The sequence below is a fragment of the Diaphorina citri genome, unplaced genomic scaffold (assembly GCF_000475195.1).
Source record: "Diaphorina citri unplaced genomic scaffold, Diaci psyllid genome assembly version 1.1 scaffold21, whole genome shotgun sequence".
NCBI lineage: Eukaryota > Metazoa > Arthropoda > Insecta > Hemiptera > Psyllidae > Diaphorina > Diaphorina citri.
Window position 1 is genome coordinate 201,144 of NW_007377459.1, and position 27,987 is coordinate 229,130.

Consider the following 27,987-nt stretch of genomic DNA (forward strand, 5'->3'; position numbering starts at 1 on the left):
ATGAAAGCCCGTGTCATCTGCATGTGGTGTCGAAGTCTAATACCCAAGATAACTATGAACGTCAAAGGCCATGACCATGAATGTCAATACTGTCAATTCAGTCTGCCCAAGATGTTCCCCATTTTCTAAATTTCCGAGGAGAATGTTCGAATTTCCAATTTTCCATCTAGGTATAAGGAAACAAGCTGTCATTTCTTACTTCGTTCCATTATTCCACAAGTTGACCTTTGTGAAGTAAGTTTGAGTAGTGGTCAATGCACGTGCAGTGTTTATAAATTAAACGATTAATATTCGACAGTCATACCTGTCAATTTATTTATTTATCAACATCTACATAGGAATTTAGGAATGGCAAGTGACGTGCAATATCTTTAGTAGCAGACATTAGTACCGGAATTCCATATTTTAAGACTTTTCTTTGAGATAGGTCTGCATGACGGTCTCTTACTCTTGATTACTTTAAGGTGATTAAATTATGGACTAACCAGTCTAGTTAGCTTGGAAAGAATTGTGCTTGCCCATATTGTGGATTTGATTCCGACCAGGGCAGGGGTGAAATTTATCCTAAACAGACAAGGTTAATTCATGGCTTTCTCTTATCCCCTCCTCCATCTCTTCGATTTCGGGACACTAAGAATAATAAAGGTACCACGTAATCGTATCCATTCGGTCACCCTCCCAGGTACCACCTTCTTATATTATAGTGCTATTTAGGGGGTATCTACACAATCACATATCTACTACTTACTCTTCGTCAGCTAAATAAATGACGTTAGACACTCATTGAGTTCCTGGATTAAGAATCAGCACATTTTCTTTGCAAGCAGAGTTCCTCAGATGACTTGCAAGTCCAGCTCCCGATTTGCACAGTTTTTGACAGTTAGGACAGACTAGAGTAGAACCTTCGTAAGTTGGAAGCTGTAATAACTGTTGTAGAGTGGATTCGTCAAAGGTAGGAAGTTGTTGCTGTTGTTGACTTTGTAGTTGTTGATGCTCTTGTTGGTACTGTTCTTGCTGTTGACACTGTTGCTGTTGTTGATACTCTTGCTGTTGTTGGTTTTGTTGCTGTGACTCCTGAACTATTGGTTGACATACATACATTTTTGCATGCGTACAGACTATATATAAGCAATATTTCGATCACCTGATGAGAGGAGAAGAGTAGGCCAGCTCCTGAAAAAAGAACAGGAAGTAGACCAGCTTTTAGTATGACTGGGAGGATACCAGCCTAAATTTTCCTTGCTATATATATAGCAAAGGTTGAGTGTGAAGAGCATCCGGCTGTAGGTTACTTGCCTCTGTCCCAATCGAACTCGCGACTTAGCGCTTAAAAGGAAGACCTTCCAGGCTAACTAAGCTAGCAGTCTAAAATTTAATGTCAAAATGATTTCGAGCCTCTTTTAATTGTGAATTTACAAGGAATTATCCACATAATATTAGTATGTACCAACCTACCTACCCATGTACCAAGCATGATGGATATCCTGTGCATATTTTCATTCGTATTTAGATCCCGCAGGAAAGCAGAAAACTATTTTCCCGTCGGACCAAAGTTTATTAATTGAAATTCCAAACACATTGCCATGCTTACGAAATGGGAGAAGAAGAAGAAGAAGGAGGAGGAGAAAAAGAAGAAGGAGGAAGAGAAGGAGGAGGAGGAGGAGGAGGAGAAAGAAAAGGAAAGGGGAGAGAGAGTTCTATATTGGAAAATGGGGTAAGTACACCTTTCTGCAAGAACATACCAGTGGCGGCTTTGATTAAATTAAATATTTTCTAGACTTCCACACCGGACAGGGTTTAATTCCTGGCAGAGTCGAAGTTTTTTCAACTCAGTGATTGGAGTTTGGGTGCACTCAGCATCGTGAGGACAAATGAGCAGCTACTTGAATCGATTAGCGACCAGTGATTAGGACTAAAGTATAAAATTTTATAAATTTAATGACAAATAAAGGAGGCTCAGAGTATCTAGATAACACTTGGAATTTCAATTTTCACTTTATTAGTTTCATTTATTCTGGTTGGGGGACTAACAGGGAGGATACCAGCCTGAAATTTCCCTTGCTGACGAGTCAACAACTCGTAAAAGTTTTGTAGGTAAAACCTAATGTCTGCCCAAAAGCGATCACCCTAGGCTGAGAGACTGACAAAAGGCTGATTGAGAGGCTGACGAAAAACGTCTATTTCTACACTCCCTATCACTTCTATTCTAATCTTCAATCTGCCACTGGTCTGAACTTTTCTCGAGTTTATCATGGAAGTTCAAAAGTACATGAACATACCAGTGGCGGCTTTGATTAAATTAAATATTTTCTAGACTTCCACACCGGACAGGGTTTAATTCCTGGCAGAGTCGAAGTTTTTTCAACTCAGTGATTGGAGTTTGGGTGCACTCAGCATCGTGAGGACAAATGAGTAGCTACTTGAATCGATTAGCGACCAGTGATTAGGACTAAAGTATAAAATTTTATAAATTTAATGACAGATAAAGGAGGCTCAGAGTATCTAGATAACACTTAGAATTTCAATTTTCACTTTATTAGCTTCATTTATTCTGGTTGGGGGACTAACAGGGAGGATACCAGCCTGAAATTTCCTTGCTGAAGACAAGTGTTGGCTCGTAAAAGTTTTGTAGGTAAAACCTAATGTCTGCCCAAAAGCGATCACCCTAGGCTGAGAGGCTGACAAAAGGCTGATTGAGAGGCTGACGAAAAACGTCTATTCCTACACTCCCTATCACTTCTATTCTAATCTTCAATCTGCCACTGGTCTGAACTTTTCTCGAGTTTATCATGGAAGTTCAAAAGTACATAAGTTATGCAGTTTTCTACCTCTAGCCGTCTGTTATGGAAGACATGTTCACATTCCGTAGCATAAATTAAATACCTATATCTGCCCTTGACCCCATCTTCTGCATAAGTATTGTACCTACGAACATAATAATATTATATATTAGGTATACTGGGTACAGTAGGTAATTGAAATATCATCTCCAGCCTAGTTAATAAGTTAGCTTAGTTGGTATCGCGTCTGCCTTGTAAGCGCTAGGCCGCGGGTTCGATTCCCTCCAGGGCGGATTCAGGGTGAACTGATAAGGTTCGTTCTCGGAACGGCTGGCTTCCTCCTATCCTGTCTTCCTTCTCTCTTCACTTTCGAGACGGTAAGACTTTCGCCATCAAAATGTGGTATGCACATCACATGACTTTCTAACTTTCTATCAGATTACAGTACTGAGAAAGAGCGACTTTACTTACTTACCCACAGCTTAGAACCCAATCGAACTCGCGACTTAGCGCTTAAAAGGAAGACCTTCCAGGCTAACTAAGCTAGCAGTCTAAAATTTAATGTCAAAATGATTTCGAGCCTCTTTTAATTGTGAATTTACAAGGAATTATCCACATAATATTAGTATGTACCAACCTACCTACCCATGTACCAAGCATGATGGATATCCTGTGCATATTTTCATTCGTATTTAGATCCCGCAGGAAAGCAGAAAACTATTTTCCCGTCGGACCAAAGTTTATTAATTGAAATTCCAAACACATTGCCATGCTTACGAAACGGGAGAAGAAGAAGGAGGAGGAGGAGAAAAAGAAGAAGGAGGAAGAGAAGAAGGAGGAGGGAAGGGGAGAGAGAGTTCTATATTGGAAAATGGGATAAGTACAACTTTCTGCAAGAACATACCAGTGGCGGCTTTGATTAAATTAAATATTTTCTAGACTTCCACACCGGACAGGGTTTAATTCCTGGCAGATCTTAATTTTTGTGTTGTTCGAAGACCATGATTTTTTCCTCTTGACATTTTTTTTGTAAAGAATTTTACGAATTTTTTGAAGCTAAGGGTATACCGACAATAAAATTGACTTAATACTCTTGATAGCCAATGCACATTAGGTAGGTACCTAAAATCGATCAAAGAGAAAATCGATCTCACATAGGTACTTAACTAGGCAGGTAAGCTTTTACTCATTTTCTCTTGCATACTTATACCAAAATACAAGAATATGCAAATGATTAATGATCAGCTACAGCCACCTAGTACTTCCATTTTCAACATATAGGGGATTCAACATATAAATGTTGATAGGAGACGAATAGGGGAACAAATCATGTTGAAATCATAATCGGAATAAATCACATCCGCTGCACCGGAAACAAACAAAGATAACGAGATGACGTTCAGATTTTATCTCATGTGTAAACTTGGTCCTAAATAATTATGCTTTCAAAAGTTGTGATAAAATAAGGTCCTAATTTTAATTTACGTAGGTAAGTAGGATTTAGGTAGTAATATTGTTGTTTACGTCTTCGGCAGTGCAATAATCCTAAACAAAAATGGACACGGCACACAAGGGATCAGGAAGAGATCGCTTTAACATGCCTACGTATTCTGCTTCAACGATCTTTTATCTTAGCTATTATTGTGGTCAAATTCTCAGATTAATGAGGATGAAATTTGATGCCCCTTTTGCTTACAAAATAACCGTCTCCACCAAAATACTACTGAAGAAGGTGACATAAATGATCAATAGTTTTACCAGAACCTTGATAAATAGACGGCAGAACGAATGCCCAATCGTTTCCTCTGATAGCAAATGTCCTGAAATGAAAGCCCGTGTCATCTGCATGTGGTGTCGAAGTCTAATACCCAAGATAACTATGAACGTCAAAGGCCATGACCATGAATGTCAATACTGTCAATTCAGTCTGCCCAAGATGTTCCCCATTTTCTAAATTTCCGAGGAGAATGTTCGAATTTCCAATTTTCCATCTAGGTATAAGGAAACAAGCTGTCATTTCTTACTTCGTTCCATTATTCCACAAGTTGACCTTTGTGAAGTAAGTTTGAGTAGTGGTCAATACACTTTCTAAATTTCTGAGGAGAATGTTCGAATTTCCAATTTTCCATCTATAAGGAAACAAACTGTCATTTCTTACTTCGTTCCATTATTCCACAAGTTGACCTTTGTGAAGTAAGTTTGAGTAGTGGTCAATACACGTGCAGTGTTTATAAATTAAACGATTAATATTCGACAGTCATACCTGTCAATTTATTTATTTATCAACATCTACATAGGAATTTATGAGGAGAATGTTCGAATTTCCAATTTTCCATCTATAAGGAAACAAGCTGTCATTTCTTACTTCGTTCCATTATTCCACAAGTTGACCTTTGTGAAGTAAGTTTGAGTAGTGGTCAATGCACGTGCAGTGTTTATAAATTAAACGATTAATATTCGACAGTCATACCTGTCAATTCATCATTATCTACATAGGAATTTAGGAATCGCAAGTGACGTGCAATATCTTTAGTAGCAGACATTAGTACCGGAATTCCATATTTTAAGACTTTTCTTTGAGATAGGTCTGCATGACGGTCTCTTACTCTTGATTACTTTAAGGTGATTAAATTATGGACTAACCAGTCTAGTTAGCTTGGAAAGAATTGTGCTTGAAGTACCGGAATTCCATATTTTAAGACTTTTCTTTGAGATAGGCCTGCATGACGGTCTCTTACTCTTGATTACTTTAAGGTGATTAAATTATGGACTAACCAGTCTAGTTAGCTTGGAAAGAATTGTGCTTGCCCATATTGTGGATTTGATTCCGACCAGGGCAGGGGTGAAATTTATCCTAAACAGACAAGGTTAATTCATGGCTTTCTCTTATCCCCTCCTCCATCTCTTCGATTTCGGGACACTAAGAATAATAAAGGTACCACGTAATCGTATCCATTCGGTCACCCTCCCAGGTACCACCTTCTTATATTATAGTGCTATTTAGGGGGTATCTACACAATCACATATCTACTACTTACTCTTCGTCAGCTAAATAAATGACGTTAGACACTCATTGAGTTCCTGGATTAAGAATCAGCACATTTTCTTTGCAAGCAGAGTTCCTCAGATGACTTGCAAGTCCAGCTCCCGATTTGCACAGTTTTTGACAGTTAGGACAGACTAGAGTAGAACCTTCGTAAGTTGGAAGCTGTAATAACTGTTGTAGAGTGGATTCGTCAAAGGTAGGAAGTTGTTGCTGTTGTTGACTTTGTAGTTGTTGATGCTCTTGTTGGTACTGTTCTTGCTGTTGTTGATACTGTTGCTGTTGTTGATTTTGTTGCTGTGACTCCTGAACTATTGGTTGACATACATACATTTTTGCATACTGTTGCTGTTGTTGATACTGTTGATACTCTTGCTGTTGTTGATTTTGTTGCTGTGACTCCTGAACTATTGGTTGACATACATACATTTTTGCATGCGTACAGACTATAAGCAATATTTCGATCACCTGATGAGAGGAGAAGAGTAGGCCAGCTCCTGAAAGAAGAACAGGAAGTAGACCAGCTTTTAGTATGACTGGGAGGATACCAGCCTAAATTTTCCTTGCTATATATATAGCAAAGGTTGAGTGTGAGAGAAATAACGGAGATCTTAGATCCCTTTTGCCCAAAGATATACTCTAGTTAATATTATTGGACTTTGATAGGAGAATTAATTACAATACTTTGACAAAGTATTCTAATTAATTCTCCAGTTATAATGCTACTTGGCAAAGAATCCCGTTTGGAAAATATTGGACTTTGAATTAAGATTGACCAATCAGATTGTTCGTTTATTGGATTAGGTTTAATTTCAAAGAATGTCCCCAGGTATAAGAGTCTGATGTAACCCAAAGATAGCTAGCCAAAGTGTCTAGCTGTCCAGGGAATTCCCAATCTTATGAACCAGTTATTCTGTATGTTAACTACAATCATACAATGCCAATGTTGTAAATAGTGTAGATATTACTCACACAATCGAACTCGCGACTTAGCGCTTAAAAGGAAGACCTTCCAAGCTAACTAAGCTGGCAGTCTGAAATTTAATGTCAAAATGACTTGATTTCGAGCCTCTTTTAATTGTGAATTTACAAGGAATTACCCACATAATATTAGTATGTACCTACCTACCTACCCATGTACCAAGCATGATGGATATCCTGTGCATATTTTCATTTGTATTTAGATCCCGCAGGAAAGCAGAAAACTATTTTCCCGTCGGACCAAAGTTTATTAATTGAAATTCCAAACACATTGCCATGCTTACGAAAAGGGAGAAGAAGAAGAAGAAGAAGGAGGGGGAGGAGAAAAAGAAGAAGGAGGAAGAGAAGAAGAAGAAGGAGGAGGAGGAGAAAGAAAAGGAAAGGGGAGAGAGAGTTCTATATTGGAAAATGGGGTAAGTACACCTTTCTGCAAGAACATACCAGTGGCGGCTTTGATTAAATTAAATATTTTCTAGACTTCCACACCGGACAGGGTTTAATTCCTGGCAGAGTCGAAGTTTTTTCAACTCAGTGATTGGAGTTTGGGTGCACTCAGCATCGTGAGGACAAATGAGTAGCTACTTGAATCGATTAGCGACCAGTGATTAGGACTAAAGTATAAAATTTTATAAATTTAATGACAGATAAAGGAGGCTCAGAGTATCTAGATAACACTTAGAATTTCAATTTTCACTTTATTAGCTTCATTTATTCTGGTTGGGGGACTAACAGGGAGGATACCAGCCTGAAATTTCCTTGCTGAAGACAAGTGTTGGCTCGTAAAAGTTTTGTAGGTAAAACCTTACCTAGTACTTCCATTTTCAACATATAGGGGATTCAACATATATGTTGATAAGAGACGAATAGGGGAACAAATCATGTTGAAATCATAATCGGAATAAATCACATCCGCTGCACCGGAAACAAACAAAGATAACGAGATGGGTACCTAAAATCGATCAAAGAGAAAATCGATCTCACATAGGTACTTAACTAGGCAGGTAAGCTTTTACTCATTTTCTCTTGCATACTTATACCAAAATACAAGAATATGCAAATGATTAATGATCAGCTACAGCCACCTAGTACTTCCATTTTCAACGGGGGGGATTCAACATATATGTTGATAGGAGACGAATAGGAGAATAAATCATGTTGAAATCATAATCGGAATAAAATTAATCACATCCGCTGCACCGGAAATAAACAAAGATAACGAGATGACGTTCAGATTTATCTCATGTGTAAACTGGGTCCTAAATTATGCTTTCAAAAGTTGTGATAAAATAAGGTCCTAATTATCAGGGTCTTATTCAGTACCTCTGTGGCCGAGTGGTTAACACTGACTCTCAACCTGCAGGTGCTAGATTCCCCTTCATATCTCTTCATGAGCACACCATTCACAATGTTACAAAGGCTGCATCGTTACGAAACGCAATGCTTTGTTCCAGTAATCTAGTTTGGAGTAGCAAACAAAACAGTATTTACCTCCAAGCTTTCTCATCTAGCTTCCAAGAATCAATGAAGTTCATTGACTGATAGTAAACTTATCACGTGCCAGGCTAGTAAGCTTGGTTGGTAGCGCGTCTGTCTTGTAAGCGCTAGGTCGCGGGTTCGATTCCCGTCCGGCGCGGGTTTTATTCTGAACAGATCATGTTCGTTCCCGAACGACTGGCTTTTTCCTATCCTATCTTCCTTCTCTCTTCGATTTCAGGACGATAAGAGCTTAGCAGTTACAGTTCCCTCGGTCAAACCTCCTTAAAATAATAATAATAAATAAAGATTACGTGTCGTCATAAGGGCATAACTCTCGGGAGGTGCGAAAGGCGAAGTTCTGTAACGTAGTCCTGCGTGTTCCCAAAAAATGACACGAAATCAGGCCTGGCGTCGATTAGTTTTCAATAACTTGACTGATCAAGCACGAGACATATAACTGATCAAGTAGACTACATAACACCAGATAAATCATCCCTGTAAGTTCCTACTTTGATGGAGGGAACTGTAACTGCTAAAGTCTTATCGTCCCGAAAGTGAAGAAAAAAGGAAGACAGGATAGGAGAAAGCCAACCGTTCTGAGAGCGAACCTTTTCTGTTCAGGATAAAATCTGCCGCGGGCGGGAATTAAACCAGCGACCTAGCGCTTGCAAATCAGGCGCTCTACCCTCTAAGTTAACTAGGCTGGCTGGTAGCACATTGAATACACCAATGCCCCATGGATCACTGAAGGCAGTATAAACAGGGTATATTCTATTCTATTCTATATTTCTCAAACGGAATATACATGACTATCGACTAACTTCCAAATTATCTCCCAGTAGTTAAAGGGACTCATGAAAAGCGAGAAAAGTCGACTTACAAATAAAGGGAATTATTATCACACAGATAGCTCTCGCCTTATGTTTTATCTTAGCAGGTTATCTTGCTATTAGCTAATGTAGACAAGACAAGAAAATATACGTTGGTCTGAAAAAACGCCCGTGGTGCTTTTTTGTGAAAAAAAAATTCGAATTGAAAATGGTGCATTGTGTGCAATTTCATTGTCTCTCAATTGAATTTTAGGGAAAGTTCAAATTTTTGTACCGAACTAACAGGGGTCTTTTTTCGATGTGGTGCTTTTTTGTGGAAAAAAAAAATCGAATTGAAAATAGTGCATTGTGTGCAATTTCATTGTCTCTCAATTGAATTTTAGGGAAAGTTCAAATTTTTGTACCGAACTAACAGGGGTCTTTTTTTCGAAAAGTTTATCACGGTATCTGGTTTTGTTTGTCTTCTAATATTCTTCTCAATTATGTATTTAACACGGTATCATCGGCATTTTTACAATTAGGAAGTTGACCTTTTTTTTCTCACAATACAACCGGAAAAACTGACCTCGCTTTGTAACGGTCGGGGGAAAACGGCATTTTACCAATACTACTGAGAATTTTTTGACCTCTTCGACCACCCTCCCTACTTCTGTCGCACAACTGAAAGAGGACACCTGCTAGCAACTGAAAATTGCCTCAATCAGGACCCCAGGGAATTTCATTTAGAGTTTTCATAGTAAAATGTCCACACTCAAACTGCCCGATTTGGATCCGACTCGGGACTTCGAATTGAAAATAGTGCATTGTGTGCAATTTCACTGTCTCTCAATTGAATTTTAGGGAAAGTTCAAATTTTTGTACCGAACTAACAGGGGTCTTTTTTCGAAAAGTTTATCACGGTATCTGGTTTTGTTTGTCTTCTAATATTCTTCTCAATTATGTATTTAACACGGTATCATCGGCATTTTTACAATACCCTTATTTATCCAGGAAGTTGACCGTTTTTTTCACAATACAACCGGAAAAACTGACCTCGCTTTGTAACGGTCGGGGGAAAACGGCATTTTACCAATAATACTGAGAATTTTTTGACCTCTTCGACCCCCCCCATACTTCTGTCGCACAACTGAAAGAGGACACCTGCTAGCAACTGAAAATTGCCTCAATCAGGACCCTAGGGAATTTCATTTAGAGTTTTCATAGTAAAATGTCCACACTCAAACTGCCCGATTTGGATCCGACTCGGGACAAACAAATCCCGCCGTTCGCCAAAAAACCATTCCGGAGGAAGTTATTAGAAAATGCCATGTGCGTTTGGCGAAATGTCACCGTAGAGCCGTTGATAGCGGGACTTGGCGTTTGCGATCGGATCAACGGAATCGCGATTCAGAATCTGAATCTGGACAAGGCTTGTCGGAACAATTTGCATTATGGAGCCGAAATTTGTTCAGCCATTATGAAAGGTAAGTTGTTGTTGGTGTTTGTTTGTTTTTTTTTTTTTTTTTTTTTTTTTTTTTTTTTCCTTCCAAATCAAACGGAGAAATTCCGAAGTGCGAAGAGAGAGGAGGACCAGGATAGGATAAAGTCAGCCGTCCTGAGCGAGAACCTTATCTGTTAAGATAAAGGCTGCGTCCCGAGTGGCAATCTGAGAATAGAACCAGGCTAAACATGATTCTTAATATCGCGATCACGGACATCACAGTAGTAAGTTCCCGTTTTGAAAATCGTTATTTTTCTCAGCCCAAATTTCTGGAGTTATACAAAAATAGCCCACGGGTTTGAAATCTAACTTTTCTTCTCGAACTAGGAATAACTAGGCTCTTTTCTTTTAGTGTTATTTTTGTTCCGGGAAACTTTGGGAAATGGAATTAGTTACTTTTCCAAAAATGTCTTCTCTTTTTTGTTACCTTTTTGCTCTTCTCCTTACTATTCTAGGGCCCATAACCTGAATAAATTACAAAGAGCACCAGAAGAAACCACAGGCCTCTTCTGGTGGCGCGAAATGGTCAGATCTGGTCCAACTTCTTCCTCTCTCTACCTCTTCCTCCTCTCCTTCCTGCTTCTATTCATCGGAGCCTACACCGATCGGGACAAGCCGTCGAAAGACCTGTCATTATGGTTTGTGACTATTTTTAGCTCTGTTCTTTTATTATTATTCTTTGTCCTGTATCATATGATTATTATAATGACGGGGATTTACCCTCCATTTGGCCGACTAGCTACCTTAATGGCCTTGCCTCATAACCTCACGCAGCCTAAGTTGGGATGGTATCAAAGCTTAGTAGCAGGCATTTGTTCAGAAGGTCACCCATCCGGGTATTAGACACTACCTGCCCAAATGTTGCTTACTTCAATGAAAGCGCTTGGGAAAGTGATGCATGTCAAACGTTTCTATCGCTCAGCGCTAGTTAGTTAGAATATTTAAATTTATCAGTTTCCTTTTTTTTTTGCATCTTTGTTATAGGTGGCCATTCATTAGGGATACATTTGCCATGAGTTTGGGTCTCATTCTGAGCTCCTATTTCTTTACCGAGATACCCTCTTGTAAACAACGGAATAATTGGGTTCTGTGTTTCCTGGATTGCTTGTAAGGGAAATGAGTAAACAAAGATATGTATTTAAGGATAGGCACACAATCCTTAATCTTGGATGTATTAAGATGTTAGGTGGATTACATTTTCACACGTAGGAAATAACTCTTTACGGTAGATTAATAAAGTTATCTCGAGGTTTGCATTTATTAGGTCATAAATTCGAGTAAAAAAATTGGGGAAATTTAAAAAAAAAACGTTAAAAAAAATTTAAAAAAAAAAAAAAAAAAAAAAAAAAACAAAGATCAGTTTGATAAGTGAAAGAGTAAAAAAAGATCTATGTTCAAACTGGATCCTCAGGTCACATGTCCAAATATCAATAACACTCGACGTTGCTTTAACTTTAGTGTTTCGTTTCGTTTTGGTGCATAAAACGTATGTACCTAAGCGGAATAAACTTGAAATCTTGAATGAAGCAATATCAAAATTAATTAGATCATTTTTGTATGAATGCCTGGGAACTGTTTTGATTATGCAATGTGCGTTACAAAGTAGGAATAAATCGAGCCAGCGCACCCTTCATGGGACTATTTTTTGTATGAACGCCTGAAAACTATTTTATTATGCAATGTGCTTAACACAAATGTAAAAATGTAGATAGTGGATGTGCCAAGATCACCGTAATAATTTTATTGTCCAATCTTCTGAAATGTGCCTCAGGGCACTGGATCGTATTCTACATGGCTATCTTCGCCTACATCAGCGCCATTACATCCACCGAGGACCGTACATTTCGGATAGGTCTGGTTAGCACCACAAGTTCGGTGTTCAACCTACTGGGATCGGCCATTTCTGGAGTCATCGTTCGGAACTTTGGCTACATTGGGACATTTTCTGTGGTGAGTTTTGTTTTCCTATGTATTGTGTGTCCTTTTGTGAAAACCTGCCTAAGTACCTGGGTACTTAGGCCAGCCACTCACTATTAGGTAGATTTGATAGAGGAAGTTCTACCTGATAGTGTGTGTCCTCATCAGGTATCAGATAGACCTGCCATTTTTCTAAATCCTAAATTTGTCCAAAATTCAAATAGGTACCAAGTTAAACAACAATTGTCGATATGAGAGGACCTTATTGTTAAAGTCTCAGCTTAGACAAAAGAATCTGAGTGAGGTCTACAGTTCACAGAACCACTAGTTCTACCTGATCAGGTGTACCTGTCAGGTCTACCTGATAGTGAATAGCTGGCCTTACTCATGTTTTTTTTTTTTTTTTGTCCTAGGTAGGATAGGAACATATTGTTACAAATAGGATAGTTGATATTCCTACTATTCGATATGAGTCCAATGATAATGATCAAGCAGAGAAAGTTGATAAAGAAAAGAAGTCCATCTATGAGCCATGTATTGAGTATTTGAAGGAGAAGTATAGTGAAAAATATCCCAACAGAAAGTATGAGGTCATCGGTATCTGGTTTGGATCAAGAGGAACCATTTCAAAGTTCACTCTCGATGTAGGTATTTGACTCATTCAATATTCAGAGAAAACACGTCCAAGAATTATCCGAAACAATTATCAAACAGTCGTTACATATTCTTCACAATCGTATTAGGTATACTGGGTACAGTAGGTAATTGAAATATCATCTCCAGCTTAGTTGGTATCGCGTCTGCCTTGTAAGCGCTTGGCCGCGGGTTCGATTCCCGCCCAGGGCGGATTCAGGATGAACTGATAAGGTTCGTTCTCGGAACGGCTGGCTTTCTCCTATCCTGTCTTCCTTCTCTCTTCACTTTCGAGACGGTAAGACTTTCGCCATCAAAATCTGGTATGCACATCACATGACTTTCTAACTTTCTATCAGATTACAGTACTGAGAAAGAGCGACTTTACTTACTTACCCACAGCTTAGAAGATCAATTTTTTGAAAAACGAAATTTTAAGGAAAGTAAAGAAAACGATGTTATACTAAGAGAACAAAAACTAAATCACAATCACATATTAGAGAGTCTATCCAATACAACTGTCGAGTCGAAATTCGTATGTAGGTGTCTTTGAAGCAATAGGATCATGGCGATAAGAAGATAAAGATAACAGCTCTACTTTTTTGAGCATCTAGGTACCGTCGAGTCGAAATTCGTATGTAGGTGTCTTTGAAGCAATAGGATCATGGTGATAAGAAGATAAAGATAACAGCTCTACTTTTTTGAGCATCTAGGTACCCACTCAAGTAGGTACCTATATTTTTTCAATTCTCCATTGTACATACATAGGTACCTAAAAATTATCAACTTATAATAGCATCACGGCCTCACAAGATGATCAGATAACTGAAATTCAGAAATAACTATCGAGTCGAGATTCGTATGTAGGTGTCTTTGAAGCAATAGGATCATGGCGATAAGAAGATAAAGATAACAGCTCTACTTTTTTGAGCATCTAGGTACTCACTCGAGTAGGTACCTATATTTTTTCAAATCTCCATTGTACATAGGTACCTAAAAATTATCAACTTATAATAGCATCACGGCCTCACAAGATGATCAGATAACTGAAATTCAGTCCTATCAGGGTCGCAGGTTTAAATGGCAGATACGTCTATTTTAATGGATAGGAGCCACTCCCTACTGTATATTCTAACATTCTAACTGTCAATGACTACTGTGTTTCATAGGATAAGGAAAGTACAGGGTCACATGTACTTTATGGGTTCAATAACAAGACAATAGAAGCGGCGTTTAAATGGCAGATACGTCTATTTTAATGGATAGGAGCCACTCCCTACTGTATATTCTAACATTCTAACCTGTCAATGACTACTGTGTTTCATAGGATAAGGAAAGTACAGGGTCACATGTACTTTATGGGTTCAATAACAAGACAATAGAAGCGGCGGCTTCTGAAGTTCATAAGAACCCTGTATAACACACTACCCTATACATATCCCTATAATTATAGCCGTGTAATACCTCGCCACAGTGTATTATGTGTAGTTCCCTGGTGTTTTTATATCCCTGCAATTTTCTAACATATAAAAGGCGGGTAATGTTAGGGATACTCCATTTGGCTGGGGGGAACTTATAGCAGCCCTTCTCAAACTTCTGCCACGGACCAGATGTGTTTCAAACTTCATGTAGACCGTAAAAAGTATATCGCGCGTCGCTAAAGGTCCGTCGAGTTTTGTACTTCGATTGGTTTGTTCATAAATACGGGTGTTAGTATCAGCTCCCATGACATTGTGTCTTAAGGTATGTCCACACGTATAGTCGACCGGCCATCGATCGATGTCGACTGAACCGTCCACGAGATGTGTTTCAAACTTCATGTAGACCGTAAAAAGTATATCGCCCGTCGGTAAAGATCCGTCGAGTTTTGTACTTCGATTGGTTTGTTCATAAATACGGGTGCTAGTATCAGCTCCCATGACATTGTGTCTTAAGGTATGTCCACACGTATAGTCGACCGGCCATCGATCGATGTCGACTGAACCATCCACACTGCCTCCACGACATAGATCAACCTCGTCGATCGATGTCAACCGACGGCTGATCGACTGTGTTTGGACACACCATTTAGAGTCTTAGTGTGCGTCCAGAACGAGGACCACTGACGCTAACCTAGTGGGGGTCAATGCCCGCTGAGTCCATCGACCCTCTTACCAATGTATCCATACTGTCCACAGCGGAGCCTGTAACCTCCTGCTTGTTTACATGAAAATTTCGAGTTTCGAATGTTATCAAAATTTACACAAAACCATCGACCCTGGCAGAAGAAATACTCAGCTCAATAGATCAGTTGCGCTTACTTGGGTGATGTTTCAAAGTTATAGAACAGGAAAAAAAGGACCAACGGAATTTTTCTTTTTCTCCTACGACTTCTAGATACCGAGATAAATCAATATAAAAAAATACCGGTAAATCGTGAAGTTTGACGTCACGGCATACGCTCCCGTAGGCGATGACGTCGTAATTCATTCTGCGCAAGCGTTTCTGCGCATTTTGACGTGAAATCTCACGTCACAACTCTTTGAACTTTTCCATTAAAACGGCAATTAAAAATTTAATTTTCGACTTTTTAAAGTTACTTTTTCGGAGTGTTGACCTCAGATTCGGATTTTTCACTACTTTTTACGTAGGAATCAACCATTTATTAATAATTTTTACCCATTTGCAACTGCTCCATTTCTTCATTTTTAGTGAGGGTCGGTGGTCGGTGGTATGGTCGGTGCTTTGGTTAATGCTCCAATGAGGCCGCTTATATTCATTAGCATCGTTTGTTTATTTTCTACTCTTAAGTCGTGGCTATGCTAGGTTCCAATGTCGGGGCTCCCATGTGGACGCCTACTTAGCTCAAGCTGCCCAGGGACCGTACAGAAAAGCTTGGAGGGCGACTATTTGAGAACGGCTGAGCTATAGCTTCAGATTTTCAGATTATTATCGAATGTAAAAAAAATCCCCCAGATTAGTTTTTCTGTTAGCTCAAGCACCCATTGTGGACATTGGCTGGTCGTTATTTTCATTAACAGAGTTTTTTATTAGTGGATCCCCGAGAATTTTATGGGTCCATGGCTTCATTATCATTGGTAGCATAATGTTATTGTTAAAGTATGTGTTGTGTCGGTACGACTCATATGTAAAGGTAGCATTTGATTATTTTATGAGAAAAAGAGAAGAGAGAAAGGAGAAGATTCATTGGGATCAGACGATTTTTTTGGGGAGGGAGGGGGGAGGAGTAGATTCATAGGGATCAGACGGTGTTTTCTTTGGGCGGAGGGGTGGTGCGATCTGCCACGTTGAGGAATATTGCGGTTCCTTTGAACTTTTGTGAACAAATATTGTCCTGTGGGTGAGTACATAATACCAGCATCAGGTAATAGATAACTAACGGTCCCTGGGTGGTCACCCTTACTGCTTTACTAGATAATTAATTAAATATTATCTATTTACTTAGGTATGTAGGTATCTCTCTCTCTTTCTTTTTTTTTGAAAGATGTTTGATAGGGGGAACTGTACTGCTAAGGTTTTATCGTTCTAAAAGCAAAGAAAGAAGGGAGACAGGATAGGAGAAAGACAGCCTTTCCGAAATTGCCAGTATGCACTCTTCAGCTACTGGCAGGGTTTTTTTTTTTTAAGAGATTGTGCTTGCCCATATTGTGGATTTGATTCCGACCAGGGCAGGGGTGAAATTTATCCCAAACAGACAAGGTTAATTCATGGCTTTCTCCTATCCCGTCCTCCATCTCTTCGATTTCGGGACACTAAGAATAATAAAGGTACCACGTAATCGTATCCATTCGGTCACCCTCCCAGGTACCACCTTTAACTTTCTTTCTCGAACTAGGAATAACTAGGCTCTTTCTTTAGGTGTATTTTTGTTCCGGGAAACTTTGGGAAATGGAATTAGTTACTTTCCAAAATGTCTTCTCTTTTTTGTCTACACCTTTTTGTCTTCTCTACTATTCTAGGCCATAACCTGAATAAATACAAAGAGCACCAGAAGAACAGTCAGGCTCTGGTGGCGGAAATGCAGATCTGGTCCAACTTCTTCCTCTACCTCTTCCCTCCTCTCCTGCTTCTATTCATCGGAGCCTACACCGATCGGACAAGCCGTCGAAAGACCTTCATTATGGTTTGTGACTATTTTTAGCTCTTTCTTTTATTATTATTCTTTGTCCTGTATCACATTATTATTATAATGACGGGATTTTACCCTCCATTTGGCCGACTAGCTACTTAATGGCCTCCTCATAACCTCACGCAGCCTAAGTGGAGATGGGAAAAGCTAGTAGCAGGCATTTGTTCAGAAGGTCACCCATCCGGGTATTTGTCCTGTATCACATTATTATTATAATGACGGGATTTTACCCTCCATTTGGCCGACTAGCTACTTAATGGCCTCCTCATAACCTCACGCAGCCTAAGTGGAGATGGGAAAAGCTAGTAGCAGGCATTTGTTCAGAAGGTCACCCATCCGGGTATTAAACACGCCCAATGTTGCTTATCTTCAATGAAACTTTGGAAAGTGATGCATTCAACTTTCTATCGCTGCAGGGTTTAGTTTAGAATATTAAATTTATCAGTTTTTTTTTTTTTTGCATCTTTGTTATAGGTGCCATTCATAGGATACATTGCCATGAGTTTGGGTCTCATTCTGAGCTCCTATTTCTTTACCGAGATACCTCTTGCATTCAACTTTCTATCGCTACAGGGTTTAGTTTAGAATATTAAATTTATCAGTTTTCTTTGTATCTTTGTTATAGGTGCCATTCATAGGATACATTGCCATGAGTTTGGGTCTCATTCTGAGCTCCTATTTCTTTACCGAGATACCTCTTGTATACAACGGAATAATTGGTTCTGTGTTTCCTGGATTGTTTGGTAAGTGAAATGAGTAAACAAAGATATGTATTTAAGATAGGCACAATCTTATCTTGGATGTATTAAGATAGTTAGGTGGATTATTTTCACACGTAGGAAATAACTCTTACGGTATTACTTGTACTACAGCTTAACTAAATACAAAAAAGCCCATTCCGAGGCTTATGTGTAGGGGCAAACAGTCCGGAAGGTCGGACTATGCTTATTCGAATGAGGTGGACTCCGAAAATTCGGAGCATCCACTAACTTCACCACCATCGCCACCCCGGCACATCACTGTTTGTAATCTTGCCCCTCACCAACCTCAGTGGTGTAGTGGTTAGCGCGGTGGACTTCGGATCTGGAGGTTGGTGGTTCGAGTCCAAGTCAAGCCATAAAATTAGCGTAGTGCATTAAGCAGGGAACGACATTTGTGACAAGCATTTATGCTTAACACAATTAAAATTCCTTCCTTTTTTTTAATCTTGCCCCTCTCCCTCAATAAAATCCTGGATACGGCCTTGCTCCCACAGTATACCCTGTATCCTGGTTTTCAATTTACTCCTTTTTATCCCATTCTCCTGCTCTCAATCCTCCTCGCCTGTTCATAACTCCCTACTTTTTGTTTTTCCTGCGATGGACGCTGTGAGAATGCTAATTCAACGGGGGGTCAACTGAAGGTTTTTTTTTTTTGAAAAGGCAGGGAGGGGGTCTTTTCTTATGTTCTTTAATTTCCTTCTTTTCTCGGTACCTATGTAAGCTCATAAATTATCAAACTTTCCACACATCCTTCTCTTCCTTCCAAAGTCTTAACAACTAATTTCATTCTTTAAATATTTATTCCTCGTCTTCTCCGAACTTTCTTTAGAACTATTGATCCTCCATCACGATTTCAAGGAAGGAGGAGAGCTTTTAAAGTCTTACCTGTATGTAACTTCCGTCCAACGTTGCCAATTCGTCTTATCAGTTCAGATTCAATGTTCATGTGAATGTCTTCCAGCTCGACTTTCAGTTCGACCTTCCCATGTTCAATGTCATACTCTATATCTTTCAACGTTTTCACTATAAGCTCCTTGTCTTGCTCATCTATGATGTTACGCTCCCCTAGCATAGTCACATGAGCTATGGATCCTGCTATGTCTTCACGATAGAGGACTTCGTCCACACTGATGGATTCGTTGAATTGTTGCAGAAATTCGTTCATGGATTGTTGAAAGCATCCGGTCCACAGTTGTTTGAGTTCTTTGGGTTTGTCTGGCGTGTCTTGTTCGCCTTCTTCGTTGTCTTCTGGTATATCAAGCATCATTGTGATGGTTTCTTAATAGTTTCTGGAATCTCAATTATGATCCTTTGAGTTCTACATTAGCTGAAAAGAATAAAATTATGGGCAAGTCAAAATCTTTAACTACAGTTACGAGTACTTTCGAAGCAGCTGAAATTTTCACTCCACCTACTGACATTATCATATTTGTGGACTTTAGGTACAGGACGACGAAAGTTACAGACAACTGACATGACAAAATGACAACATTTTATCATGTTAAAACCTTCTTCAAAGTACTTACATTTACACACAATGTAACTCTCAGAAATTAGTTTCTGGTATCTCAATTATGATCCTTTGAGTTCTACAACAGCTGAAAAGAATAAAATTATAGGCAAGTCAAAATCTTTAACTACAGTTACGAGTACTTTCGAAGCAGCGGAAATTTTCACTCCACCTACTGACATTATCATATTTGTGGACTTTAGGTACAGGACGACGAAAGTTACAGACAACTGACATGACAAAATGACATTTTATCATGTTAAAACCTTCTTCAAAGTACCTACTTACATTTACACACAATGTAACTCTCAGAAATCTCAGAATGCTTGAAAAAATTCTTATTTGTCAAACTGCACTCTCTCACTACGTCATTACAATATGAAGTCTGGACATTGACTCTGTTGTCTATAAGAACAGTGTGTCTATTATGAAAATGGTCTTATCAGCCGATGACCTGAGTGCAAATGTTCTTTATAATTGGTGGTGGAAAAATTCCACCTAGGTGGAAAAATTAACCATATTATTAGTTGTCTTTCTTAATTTTTGTGTTGTTCGAAGACCATGATTTTTTTTTGTAAAGAATTTTACGAATTTTTTGAAGCTAAGGGTATACCGACAATAAAATTGACTTAATACTCTTGATAGCCAATGCACATTAGGTACCTAAAATCGATCAAAGAGAAAATCGATCTCACATAGGTACTTAACTAGGCAGGTAAGCTTTTACTCATTTTCTCTTGCATATTTTGTTTTCGGCCCAAAATTCGAAGAAGAGGAAGAAGAAGAAGAAGAAGAAGAAGAAGAAGAAGAAGAGGAGAAAGAAGAAACAACTTTAATGGTAGGTAGCTCAGCGTGCTCAGCGCAAGAAGTACAAGAAGACAAGAACTCAAAATAGCTTCGAGCAAAACTTGAACCGTTTTCATAATTCTTCCTTCCTTGTTTGCGTCTTCCTGCCTCCAAATTTTGTTCTTCACCGCTGAAAAACATATTTAAGTTTTGTACTTCTTCTTCTTCTCCTCCTCCTCCTCCTCCTTTATCTCTCCTTCGTTCCTTCCTCTCCCTCACTCCGGAAAAACACAATTTTCCTGTCAAAAACACGAAAATATTTCCGGAGGAGGAGGAGGAGGAGGAGGAGGAAGAAGAAGAAGAAGAAGAAGAGGACGAAGGAGGAGGAAGAAGAAGAGGAGAAAGAAGAAACAACTTTAATGGTAGGTAGCTCAGCCTGCTCAGCGCAAGAAGTACAAGAAGACAAGAACTCATAATAGCTTCGAGCAAAACTTGAACCGTTTTCATAATTCTTCCTTCCTTGTTTGCGTCTTCCTGCCTCCAAATTTGGTTCTTCACCGCTGAAAAACATATTTAAGTTTTGTACTTCTTTTTTCTCCTCCTTTATCTCTCCTTCCTCCCTCTCCCTCACTCCGGAAAAACACAATTTTCCTGTCAAAAACACGAAAATATTTCCAACATGAGAACTCTGTCTTCCCCTGTTTCTTCCCCCTCTTGTTTCCCTTCTCCTCTCCCCTTCTCTTCGTTCCTTCTTTCGTATTTGAGCCGTCAGCAACTAAAATGTTGAAAAATACCGTTATCAGCTACTCTTTGTATGATAAACGTATAACATTCGTACATCTATACGAAAAACATACGTATGCTCATATGTACGTGAAACGGAATATAAGTATAAAATTACGTACAACAGAGGTATTAGAGCTACGAGTTCAACATACCTGATGTAGACGTAGATACCACCGATATGGAAAATGCCCAAACCTCTTTTTTACCAATGTTATTTTTAGAGCTACGAGTTCAACATACCTGATGTAGACGTAGATACCACCGATATGGAAAATGCCCAAACCTCTTTTTTACCAATGTTATTTTGTATACGAAAAACATACGTATGCTCATACATACCTATGTACGTGAAACGGAATATAAGTATAAAATTACGTACAAGAGAGGTATTAGAGCTACGAGTTTAACATACCTGATGTAGACGTAGATACCACCGATATGGAAAATGCCCAAACCTCTTTTTTACCAATGTTATTTTGATCAGAATTCGGCTATACGAAAAACATACGTATGCTCATATCTACGAGAAACGGAATATTTAGTATAAAATTACGTACAACAGAGGTATTAGAGCTACGAGCTTAACATACCTGATGTAGACGTAGATACCACCGATATGGAAAATGCCCAAACCTCTTTTTTACCAATGTTATTTTGATCAGAATTCGGTAGGTATATGAATATTATAATGTCCTTTTTCGAAGACATTTTTTGTGCCTAAAGGTGTATCAAAAGTCCATCTCGTTTCATGTAAATCGAATAAAAATGTCGAAAAACCTCAAAGCTCTGTTTCATGTTAATATCTATCCTGTCTTTCTTCTCTCTTCCCTCTATCAAACTTAAAAAAAAAAGATATTAATACCTACCTATGTGTAGGTGTAGGACGTAGGCAGGTAGAGCCCGGACGTCTGCGCCTCCCGGCATGTTTGATATAACAGGTAATCCAATTTCTCCAAGCTCCGTGGTTAACCTTGGCTGAATGGTTAACACTCTGAATGTTACATATTCTTCACAATCATATCTATTCAGTTAGCAAATGACAAGAGTGACAAGAAATCTACGTGATTAGTAAGAAAATCCTATTGAAGACAAATATCCTATGATGATTAATTGGTATTCTGTGCTTTTATTTGGCAACCAGCCAGAGGCTGGCAGATTGTTTATGTGTTTTTGAAAAATATATAATCTCTTCTTCTGTAGTGTTGACCCACAGGTCCCATGTATCAAAATGTTTCCTTAAAACAAGAGACAAACTTTTTAATACTTGGAAATTTTTCATTAAACAAATATCAAAATTTCACTCAGAGGCTCCTCTTTCCCACTCGAGTAGGTACCTATATTTTTTCAAATCTCCATTGTACATACATAGGTACCTAAAAATTATCAACTTATAATAGCATCACGGCCTCACAAGATGATCAGATAACTGAAATTCAGTCCTATCAGGGTCTTATTCAGTACCTCTGTGGCCGAGTGGTTAACACTGACTCTCAACCTGCAGGTGCTAGATTCCCATTTCATATCTCTTCATGAGCACACCATTCACAATGTTACAAAGGCTGCATCGTTACGAAACGCAATGCTTTGTTCCAGTAATCTAGTTTATTATAATGTCCTTTTTCGAAGACATTTTTTGTGCCTAAAGGTGTATCAAAAGCCCATCTCGTTTCATGTAAATCGAATGAAAATGTCGAAAAACCTCAAAGCTCTGTTTCATGTTAATATCTATCCTGTCTTTCTTCTCTCTTCCCTCTATCAAACTTAAAAAAAAGATATTAATACCTACCTATGTGTAGGTGTAGGACGTAGGCAGGTAGAGCCCGGACGTCTGCGCCTCCCGGCATGTTTGATCAGTTTTTTGTTCACCCTGTGATTCAATTCCAGGTTCTTCTCATCTACGTCAGTTGCTTTTTGTACGCCCTGTTCTGCATTCCCGAAGTCAACCGATCTAACGTCATCAGGGCTCGAAGTTCAACGCAGAAGGGCTCGGGTGTTGTCGTGTTTCTTCGGGAATTTTTTGACTCCGCCAATGTTCGCAACACGTTTGTGTTTCTGTTTCGTGGAGGTTCGTGCAAGGAGGATCCAAAAAGACGGACGAAGCTAATTCTGATCATGATCATAGTTGTTGTTCTAAATGGACCTTACCAGGGTAAGTATTTTTGTAACTTACGTGGTCTACCTACACCCCATTTTATGAATGAAAATTCTAGCTCTCAAATCAGACTGAAACGTTTTTTGAAACTTACCTACGTCGGTTAGGTACACCTCACACCCCATTTTATGAACAATTCGTAGCTGTAGATCTCATCTTTTTTTTTTTTTTTTTAAGATGTTTGACAGAGGGAACTGTAACTGCGTAACTGCTAGGGTCTTATCGTCCCGAAATCGAAGAGAGAAGGAAGACAGGATAGGAGGAAAGCCAGCCGTTCCGAGAACGAACATTATCCCATCAGGGTAAAATCCGCCCCGGGCGGGAATGGAACCCGCGGCCTAGCGCTTACAAGGCAGACGCGCCACCAACCAAGCTAACTAGGCTGGAGATCTCATCTTAAGTCAGACTGAAACAATGTTTGGCCAGTCAGAAGTTTGTTTGGAATTGATTCTTCAGTGCTACTGGAGAACCAGTATTTTATTCGTAAATAGGTATGACCTTCAGTAGTGCAGAGCTTTGGCTCATAAAGTGTGGACTTAAATTAAAACAATGGCGAACATCCTGATCCTGTTTGACTTCAGCAAGGCCTTCGACCTCGTCTTTTATAGAATATTACTGCAAAACCTGAGGACATTGGTCTTGAACAAAACCAACTAGGTTGGAATCCCAGGATGAAAGTTTCCTCAACAATTTTTGACCTAAAATACATTTTATTTATTTACTTACTTTAATACCTATTTTACAGGGGAGTTTACCGTGATGTACCTTTACACAAGGCTGGCGTTCCGATGGAATGAGTACAACTACAGCACGTTCTATACCGCCTACTACTTCACTGACTTTCTGGGTAAGTGAATATGTTGCGTACGAGTATAGTACCTAATCAAACAGCAGAAACTTGGACACTTGTTTACAGCAATTTGACTACACATTTAGAATAGAGCACGGGCCAGCTATTTTTTTTAAAGAGGTTTAACAGAGGGAACTGTAACTGCTATGGTCTTAATCGTCCCGAAATCGAAGAGAGAAGGAGACAGGATAGGAGAAGCCAGCCGTTCCGAGGACGAACATTATACCATCAGAATAAAATTCCGCCCCGAGCGGGAAATCGAACCGCGGCCTAGCGCCTACAAGCCAGACGCACTAACGGGCCAGCTATGATAGCACGTTGAATGCACCAGTTCCCAATGTATCACTGATGTTAAGCAGCTTTGCGATTGGTTGATAGTTGATATCAGGATGTTCACTTCGTTCGGTCAACAATCGGTTGGTGCTGACTTTTCCTGGCTCCTCTCAGGCTAAGTGACGTTTACGTGAGTAGCTTGTCGGCAAATGGAGGGTATAAAACCTCTGTCACAAAAGACTAAAGACGTTCCCTTTAGTCTTCAGTGCGTACGAATGTACTAAGGTCTTATCGTCCCGATAAGTCCACTCCGAACCCCATAAGCCCGACCCGACGATAAGACAAACCCAGTGACGTCAAACCTCTGAAAAATCCTCTATTCCAGGCAGCATGTTCAGTGTTTCCTACTTCACCAAATATTTGAAACTCAACGATTCTCTGGTTGGAGTAATCTCAGTTGTGTCAACGCTCTTCGGTGCTATCATATTCGCCTTCGCCAATACATCGTTCATCTTTTGTTTCGGTGAGTCCTCAAACACAAAACTTCGGTGAGTTCCCAAACGCAAAATTTCGGTGAGTTCTCAAACACATTATTTGTAGACTTTTAACCTTTGTAGGCATCAAAATATCTTAGCAGCAACGTAGCAGTAGCACGATGAATGCATCAGCTCCTGGTGGATCACTGAAGTTAAGGCTCCACTCAAGGTTATTGTGAGTAAGTGGAGTTGCTTGTCTCCGAATGGAAGGTAAAAACCTTTCGCTAAAGACCTTAGCAGTTACCTACCTATACATCAGTGACGTAAAACCCCTTTAAAAAATACAAATAGCTCTGTTGCTTTCTCCAAATCTTTGATCAAGGCCAACCAAGTTTTTGGCCCACAAAACAGAAATTTATTGAGACCTTTCGAGCTCCAGTTAAGGCAGATCGTTAGGTTGCTCCACTTCTGTTAACTAAACTCGACTACCTGTGTTATTCCAGGTGCTGTGGCTTCATTATTCAGTAATGCCTCATTCATCGCCATGAGAGCTATCATCAGTAAGTTAACCTCGGCGGAGGAGCTGGGTAAAGTCATGTCTGCCTTTATGCTGTTCGAGGCCATTGCCCCCATGATTTACAACCCCATCTACAACGCTGTATACACGGCAACACTGGATTTTATGCCGTCCACTTTTCTTCTCATGAGTCTGGTGCTGACGAGTCCGGCACTGTTTATATTCTTGTAAGTATATTCAGTGGCGTCTCCATGAAAGATGGGAAAGCATTTCTTCATTTTTAGTCCGTTCTTCCTTTATTAGCATATTTATAAAAAAAAAGATATAGTGGACGGGCTATTGTATTCGCTTCGGTGTCGTCTGTCACTCTGTCTGTCCCCATAGAAGGACTTATCCAAACCTGGTCGACCTCCCGGGTATTAAACACGCCCAATGTTGCTTATCTTCAATGAAACTTGGAAAGTGATGCATTCAACTTTCTATCGCCGCAGGGTTTAGTTTAGAATATTAAATTTATCAGTTTTTTTTTTGTATCTTTGTTATAGGTGCCATTCATAGGATACATTGCCATGAGTTTGGGTCTCATTCTGAGCTCCTATTTCTTTACCGAGATACTTGTAATAACTGTTGTAGAGTGGATTCGTCAAAGGTAGGAAGTTGTTGCTGTTGTTGACTTTGTTGTTGTTGATGCTCTTGTTGGTACTGTTCTTGCTGTTGACACTGTTGCTGTTGTTGATACTCTTGCTGTTGTTGGTTTTGTTGCTGTGACTCCTGAACTATTGGTTGACATACATACATTTTTGCATGCGTACAGACTATATATAAGCAATATTTCGGTCACCCTGTAATAACTGTTGTAGAGTGGATTCGTCAAAGGTAGGAAGTTGTTGCTGTTGTTGACTTTGTAGTTGTTGATGCTCTTGTTGGTACTGTTCTTGCTGTTGTTGATACTGTTGCTGTTGTTGATTTTGTTGCTGTGACTCCTGAACTATTGGTTGACATACATACATTTTTGCATGCGTACAGACTATATATAAGCAATATTTCGATCACCTGATGAGAGGAGAAGAGTAGGCCAGCTCCTGAAAAAAGAACAGGAAGTAGACCAGCTTTTAGTATGACTGGGAGGATACCAGCCTAAATTTTCCTTGCTATATATATAGCAAAGGTTGAGTGTGATACCTCTTGTATACAACGGAATAATTGGTTCTGTGTTTCCTGGATTGTTTGGTAAGTGAAATGAGTAAACAAAGATCAGTTTGGTACCTAAGTGAAAAGAGTAAAAAAAAGATCTACGTTCAAACCGGATCCTCAGGTCACATGTCCAAATATCAATAACACTCGACGTTGCTTTAACATTATAGTTTCGTTTCGTTTTGGATTTTGGTGCATAAAATGTAAGCGGAATAAACTTGAAATCTTGAATGAAGCAATATATCAAAATTAATTAGACCATTTTTGTATGAATGCCTGGAAACTGTTTTGATTATGCAATGTGCGTTACAAAGTAGGAATAAATCGAGCCAGCGCACCCTTCATGGGACTATTTTTTTTTATGAACGCCTGAAAACTATTTTATTATGCAATGTGCTTAACAGAAATGTAAAAATGTAGATAGTGGATGTTTTCGAAAAGCCGTAATAATGTTGTCCAGAGAACCAAAAAGCCAAAAAACCAACAAAATGGTTTTTCCGGGATTTTTGGAGAATGGAGAGCTGCCAACCTATCTTAGGATTGAGGAGAAAGAAGAAAGAAGCGAATGCCTAGAAATTGTATTAGTATGCAATGTGCCACACACAATACTATTTCTATTATTTTCTTTCTTGGTATAACGATTGCTTGTTTCAGATGGATTTATTATCATGATAAGAAGCTCGAAGACTCAAGCAAACAAGGTAATGGGATCGAGAATCCAGATCCCAGCTAGATGGACTTCGTAGTCCCAGTCCAGCAGGAATTACCTCTATTGGACACAATAGACATCCGTCCCATGACAAAATAGTTATTAGGAAAGCCTGACCCGTCCCTGAGGAAAACCTGACAAGGCACATTAAGGCACACAGGTACATATTACAGCAACAGAAAACCACCCCCGGGGAGCCAGCTTATTCAACTTGGTAATGCGCCTGCCTTGTAAACACTAGGGTCCGGGTTTGATTCTCACCCCGGGGCGAACATTATCTTGAACGGATAAGGTTCGTTCTGGGAATGGCTGATTTTCTATCCTGTCTTCTTTCTTATCTTCAATTTCAGGACGATAAGTCCTCCGTAGTTTACAGTCTATCATCATTCTTCTTCTTCTTTTACGAATACTAATGTACATTATAGTAAGGTAGGTATGTTATGATGACATATACATACACCTCAGGGACATAACTCATCAAATGGACAACAGCATTACCATTTTTGGAGATTTCCAAATATTGCGAAGTAGGTAAATACAGAAAAGTGACATGGCTGGTCTTCTTCGAGTTTTTTTAAAATTTAATTTGATGTTATCAAAATTTATAAGGTCAAAAAGATAAATCAATTTATCAATAAGAATTCAAGTGAAAGGGAGGAAATTTTTTATGGAAAAAAGATCATGAAAACGAGTTCTAAATTTAG

General features: G+C 39.2%; 4 protein-coding genes across 9 annotated transcripts; 1 reads left to right on the forward strand and 3 right to left on the reverse strand.

Annotated features, from left to right (window-relative positions):
- Positions 1-276: 276 nt before the first annotated feature.
- LOC113467268 (myb-like protein Q) lies at positions 277-13,753 on the reverse strand. Of its 3 annotated transcripts, none has more exons than XM_026823359.1 (2): positions 13,537-13,729; positions 277-1,173 (listed from the first exon to the last, which is right to left on the reverse strand). In XM_026823359.1, the coding sequence occupies exon 2, from the start codon at positions 1,099-1,101 to the stop codon at positions 781-783; it is 321 nt and encodes a 106-aa protein (XP_026679160.1). In that variant the 5' UTR covers positions 1,102-1,173; positions 13,537-13,729; the 3' UTR covers positions 277-780. The 3 variants fall into 3 exon arrangements, 2 of the variants coding, with proteins under 2 accessions (XP_026679160.1, XP_026679163.1); XM_026823362.1 differs by lacking the exon at positions 13,537-13,729 and adding an exon at positions 3,256-3,268; XR_003391414.1 differs by lacking the exon at positions 277-1,173 and adding an exon at positions 6,209-6,320 and having other exon boundaries at positions 13,537-13,753.
- On the reverse strand, positions 5,501-26,475 carry LOC103508719 (myb-like protein Q). 3 transcript variants are annotated; one of them, XM_008473292.3, is made up of 3 exons: positions 26,434-26,456; positions 25,996-26,221; positions 5,501-5,988 (listed from the first exon to the last, which is right to left on the reverse strand). In XM_008473292.3, the coding sequence occupies exons 2-3, from the start codon at positions 26,176-26,178 to the stop codon at positions 5,851-5,853; spliced, it is 321 nt and encodes a 106-aa protein (XP_008471514.1). In that variant the 5' UTR covers positions 26,179-26,221; positions 26,434-26,456; the 3' UTR covers positions 5,501-5,850. The 3 variants fall into 3 exon arrangements, with proteins under 3 accessions (XP_008471514.1, XP_026679153.1, XP_026679158.1); XM_026823352.1 differs by having other exon boundaries at positions 5,501-6,060; positions 26,056-26,221; positions 26,434-26,451; XM_026823357.1 differs by lacking the exon at positions 25,996-26,221 and having other exon boundaries at positions 26,223-26,475.
- LOC103508711 (proton-coupled folate transporter-like) lies at positions 12,122-27,941 on the forward strand. Its single transcript, XM_008473284.3, has 6 exons — positions 12,122-12,540; positions 22,997-23,261; positions 24,010-24,111; positions 24,773-24,910; positions 25,367-25,607; positions 27,229-27,941. The coding sequence occupies exons 1-6, from the start codon at positions 12,382-12,384 to the stop codon at positions 27,305-27,307; spliced, it is 984 nt and encodes a 327-aa protein (XP_008471506.1). The 5' UTR covers positions 12,122-12,381; the 3' UTR covers positions 27,308-27,941.
- On the reverse strand, positions 18,869-20,047 carry LOC113467258 (argininosuccinate lyase-like). Of its 2 annotated transcripts, none has more exons than XM_026823344.1 (2): positions 19,829-19,847; positions 18,869-19,357 (listed from the first exon to the last, which is right to left on the reverse strand). In XM_026823344.1, exon 2 carries the CDS (start codon positions 19,295-19,297, stop codon positions 18,884-18,886), a length of 414 nt encoding a protein of 137 aa, XP_026679145.1. In that variant the 5' UTR covers positions 19,298-19,357; positions 19,829-19,847; the 3' UTR covers positions 18,869-18,883. The 2 variants fall into 2 exon arrangements, 1 of the variants encoding a protein (XP_026679145.1); XR_003391405.1 differs by lacking the exon at positions 18,869-19,357 and adding an exon at positions 19,585-19,628 and having other exon boundaries at positions 19,829-20,047.
- Positions 27,942-27,987: the final 46 nt, after the last annotated feature.

Excerpts from the sequence above, each read along its gene's own strand:
- LOC113467268 (XM_026823359.1), bottom strand. The coding sequence starts at position 1,101 with ATGTATGTATGTCAACCAATAGTTCAGGAGTCACAGCAACAAAACCAA.
- LOC103508711 (XM_008473284.3), top strand. The coding sequence starts at position 12,382 with ATGGCTATCTTCGCCTACATCAGCGCCATTACATCCACCGAGGACCGT. Across the intron at positions 12,541-22,996 it reads ACATTGGGACATTTTCTGTG|GTTCTTCTCATCTACGTCAG; the intron begins GTGAGTTTTGTT and ends ATTCAATTCCAG. Across the intron at positions 24,112-24,772 it reads CTACTTCACTGACTTTCTGG|GCAGCATGTTCAGTGTTTCC; the intron begins GTAAGTGAATAT and ends CCTCTATTCCAG.
- LOC113467258 (XM_026823344.1), bottom strand. The coding sequence starts at position 19,297 with ATGATGCTTGATATACCAGAAGACAACGAAGAAGGCGAACAAGACACG.
- LOC103508719 (XM_026823352.1), bottom strand. The coding sequence starts at position 26,178 with ATGTATGTATGTCAACCAATAGTTCAGGAGTCACAGCAACAAAACCAA. Across the intron at positions 6,061-26,055 it reads AAGAGCATCAACAACAACAA|CAACAACTACAAAGTCAACA; the intron begins AGTCAACAACAG and ends CAACAAGAGCAT.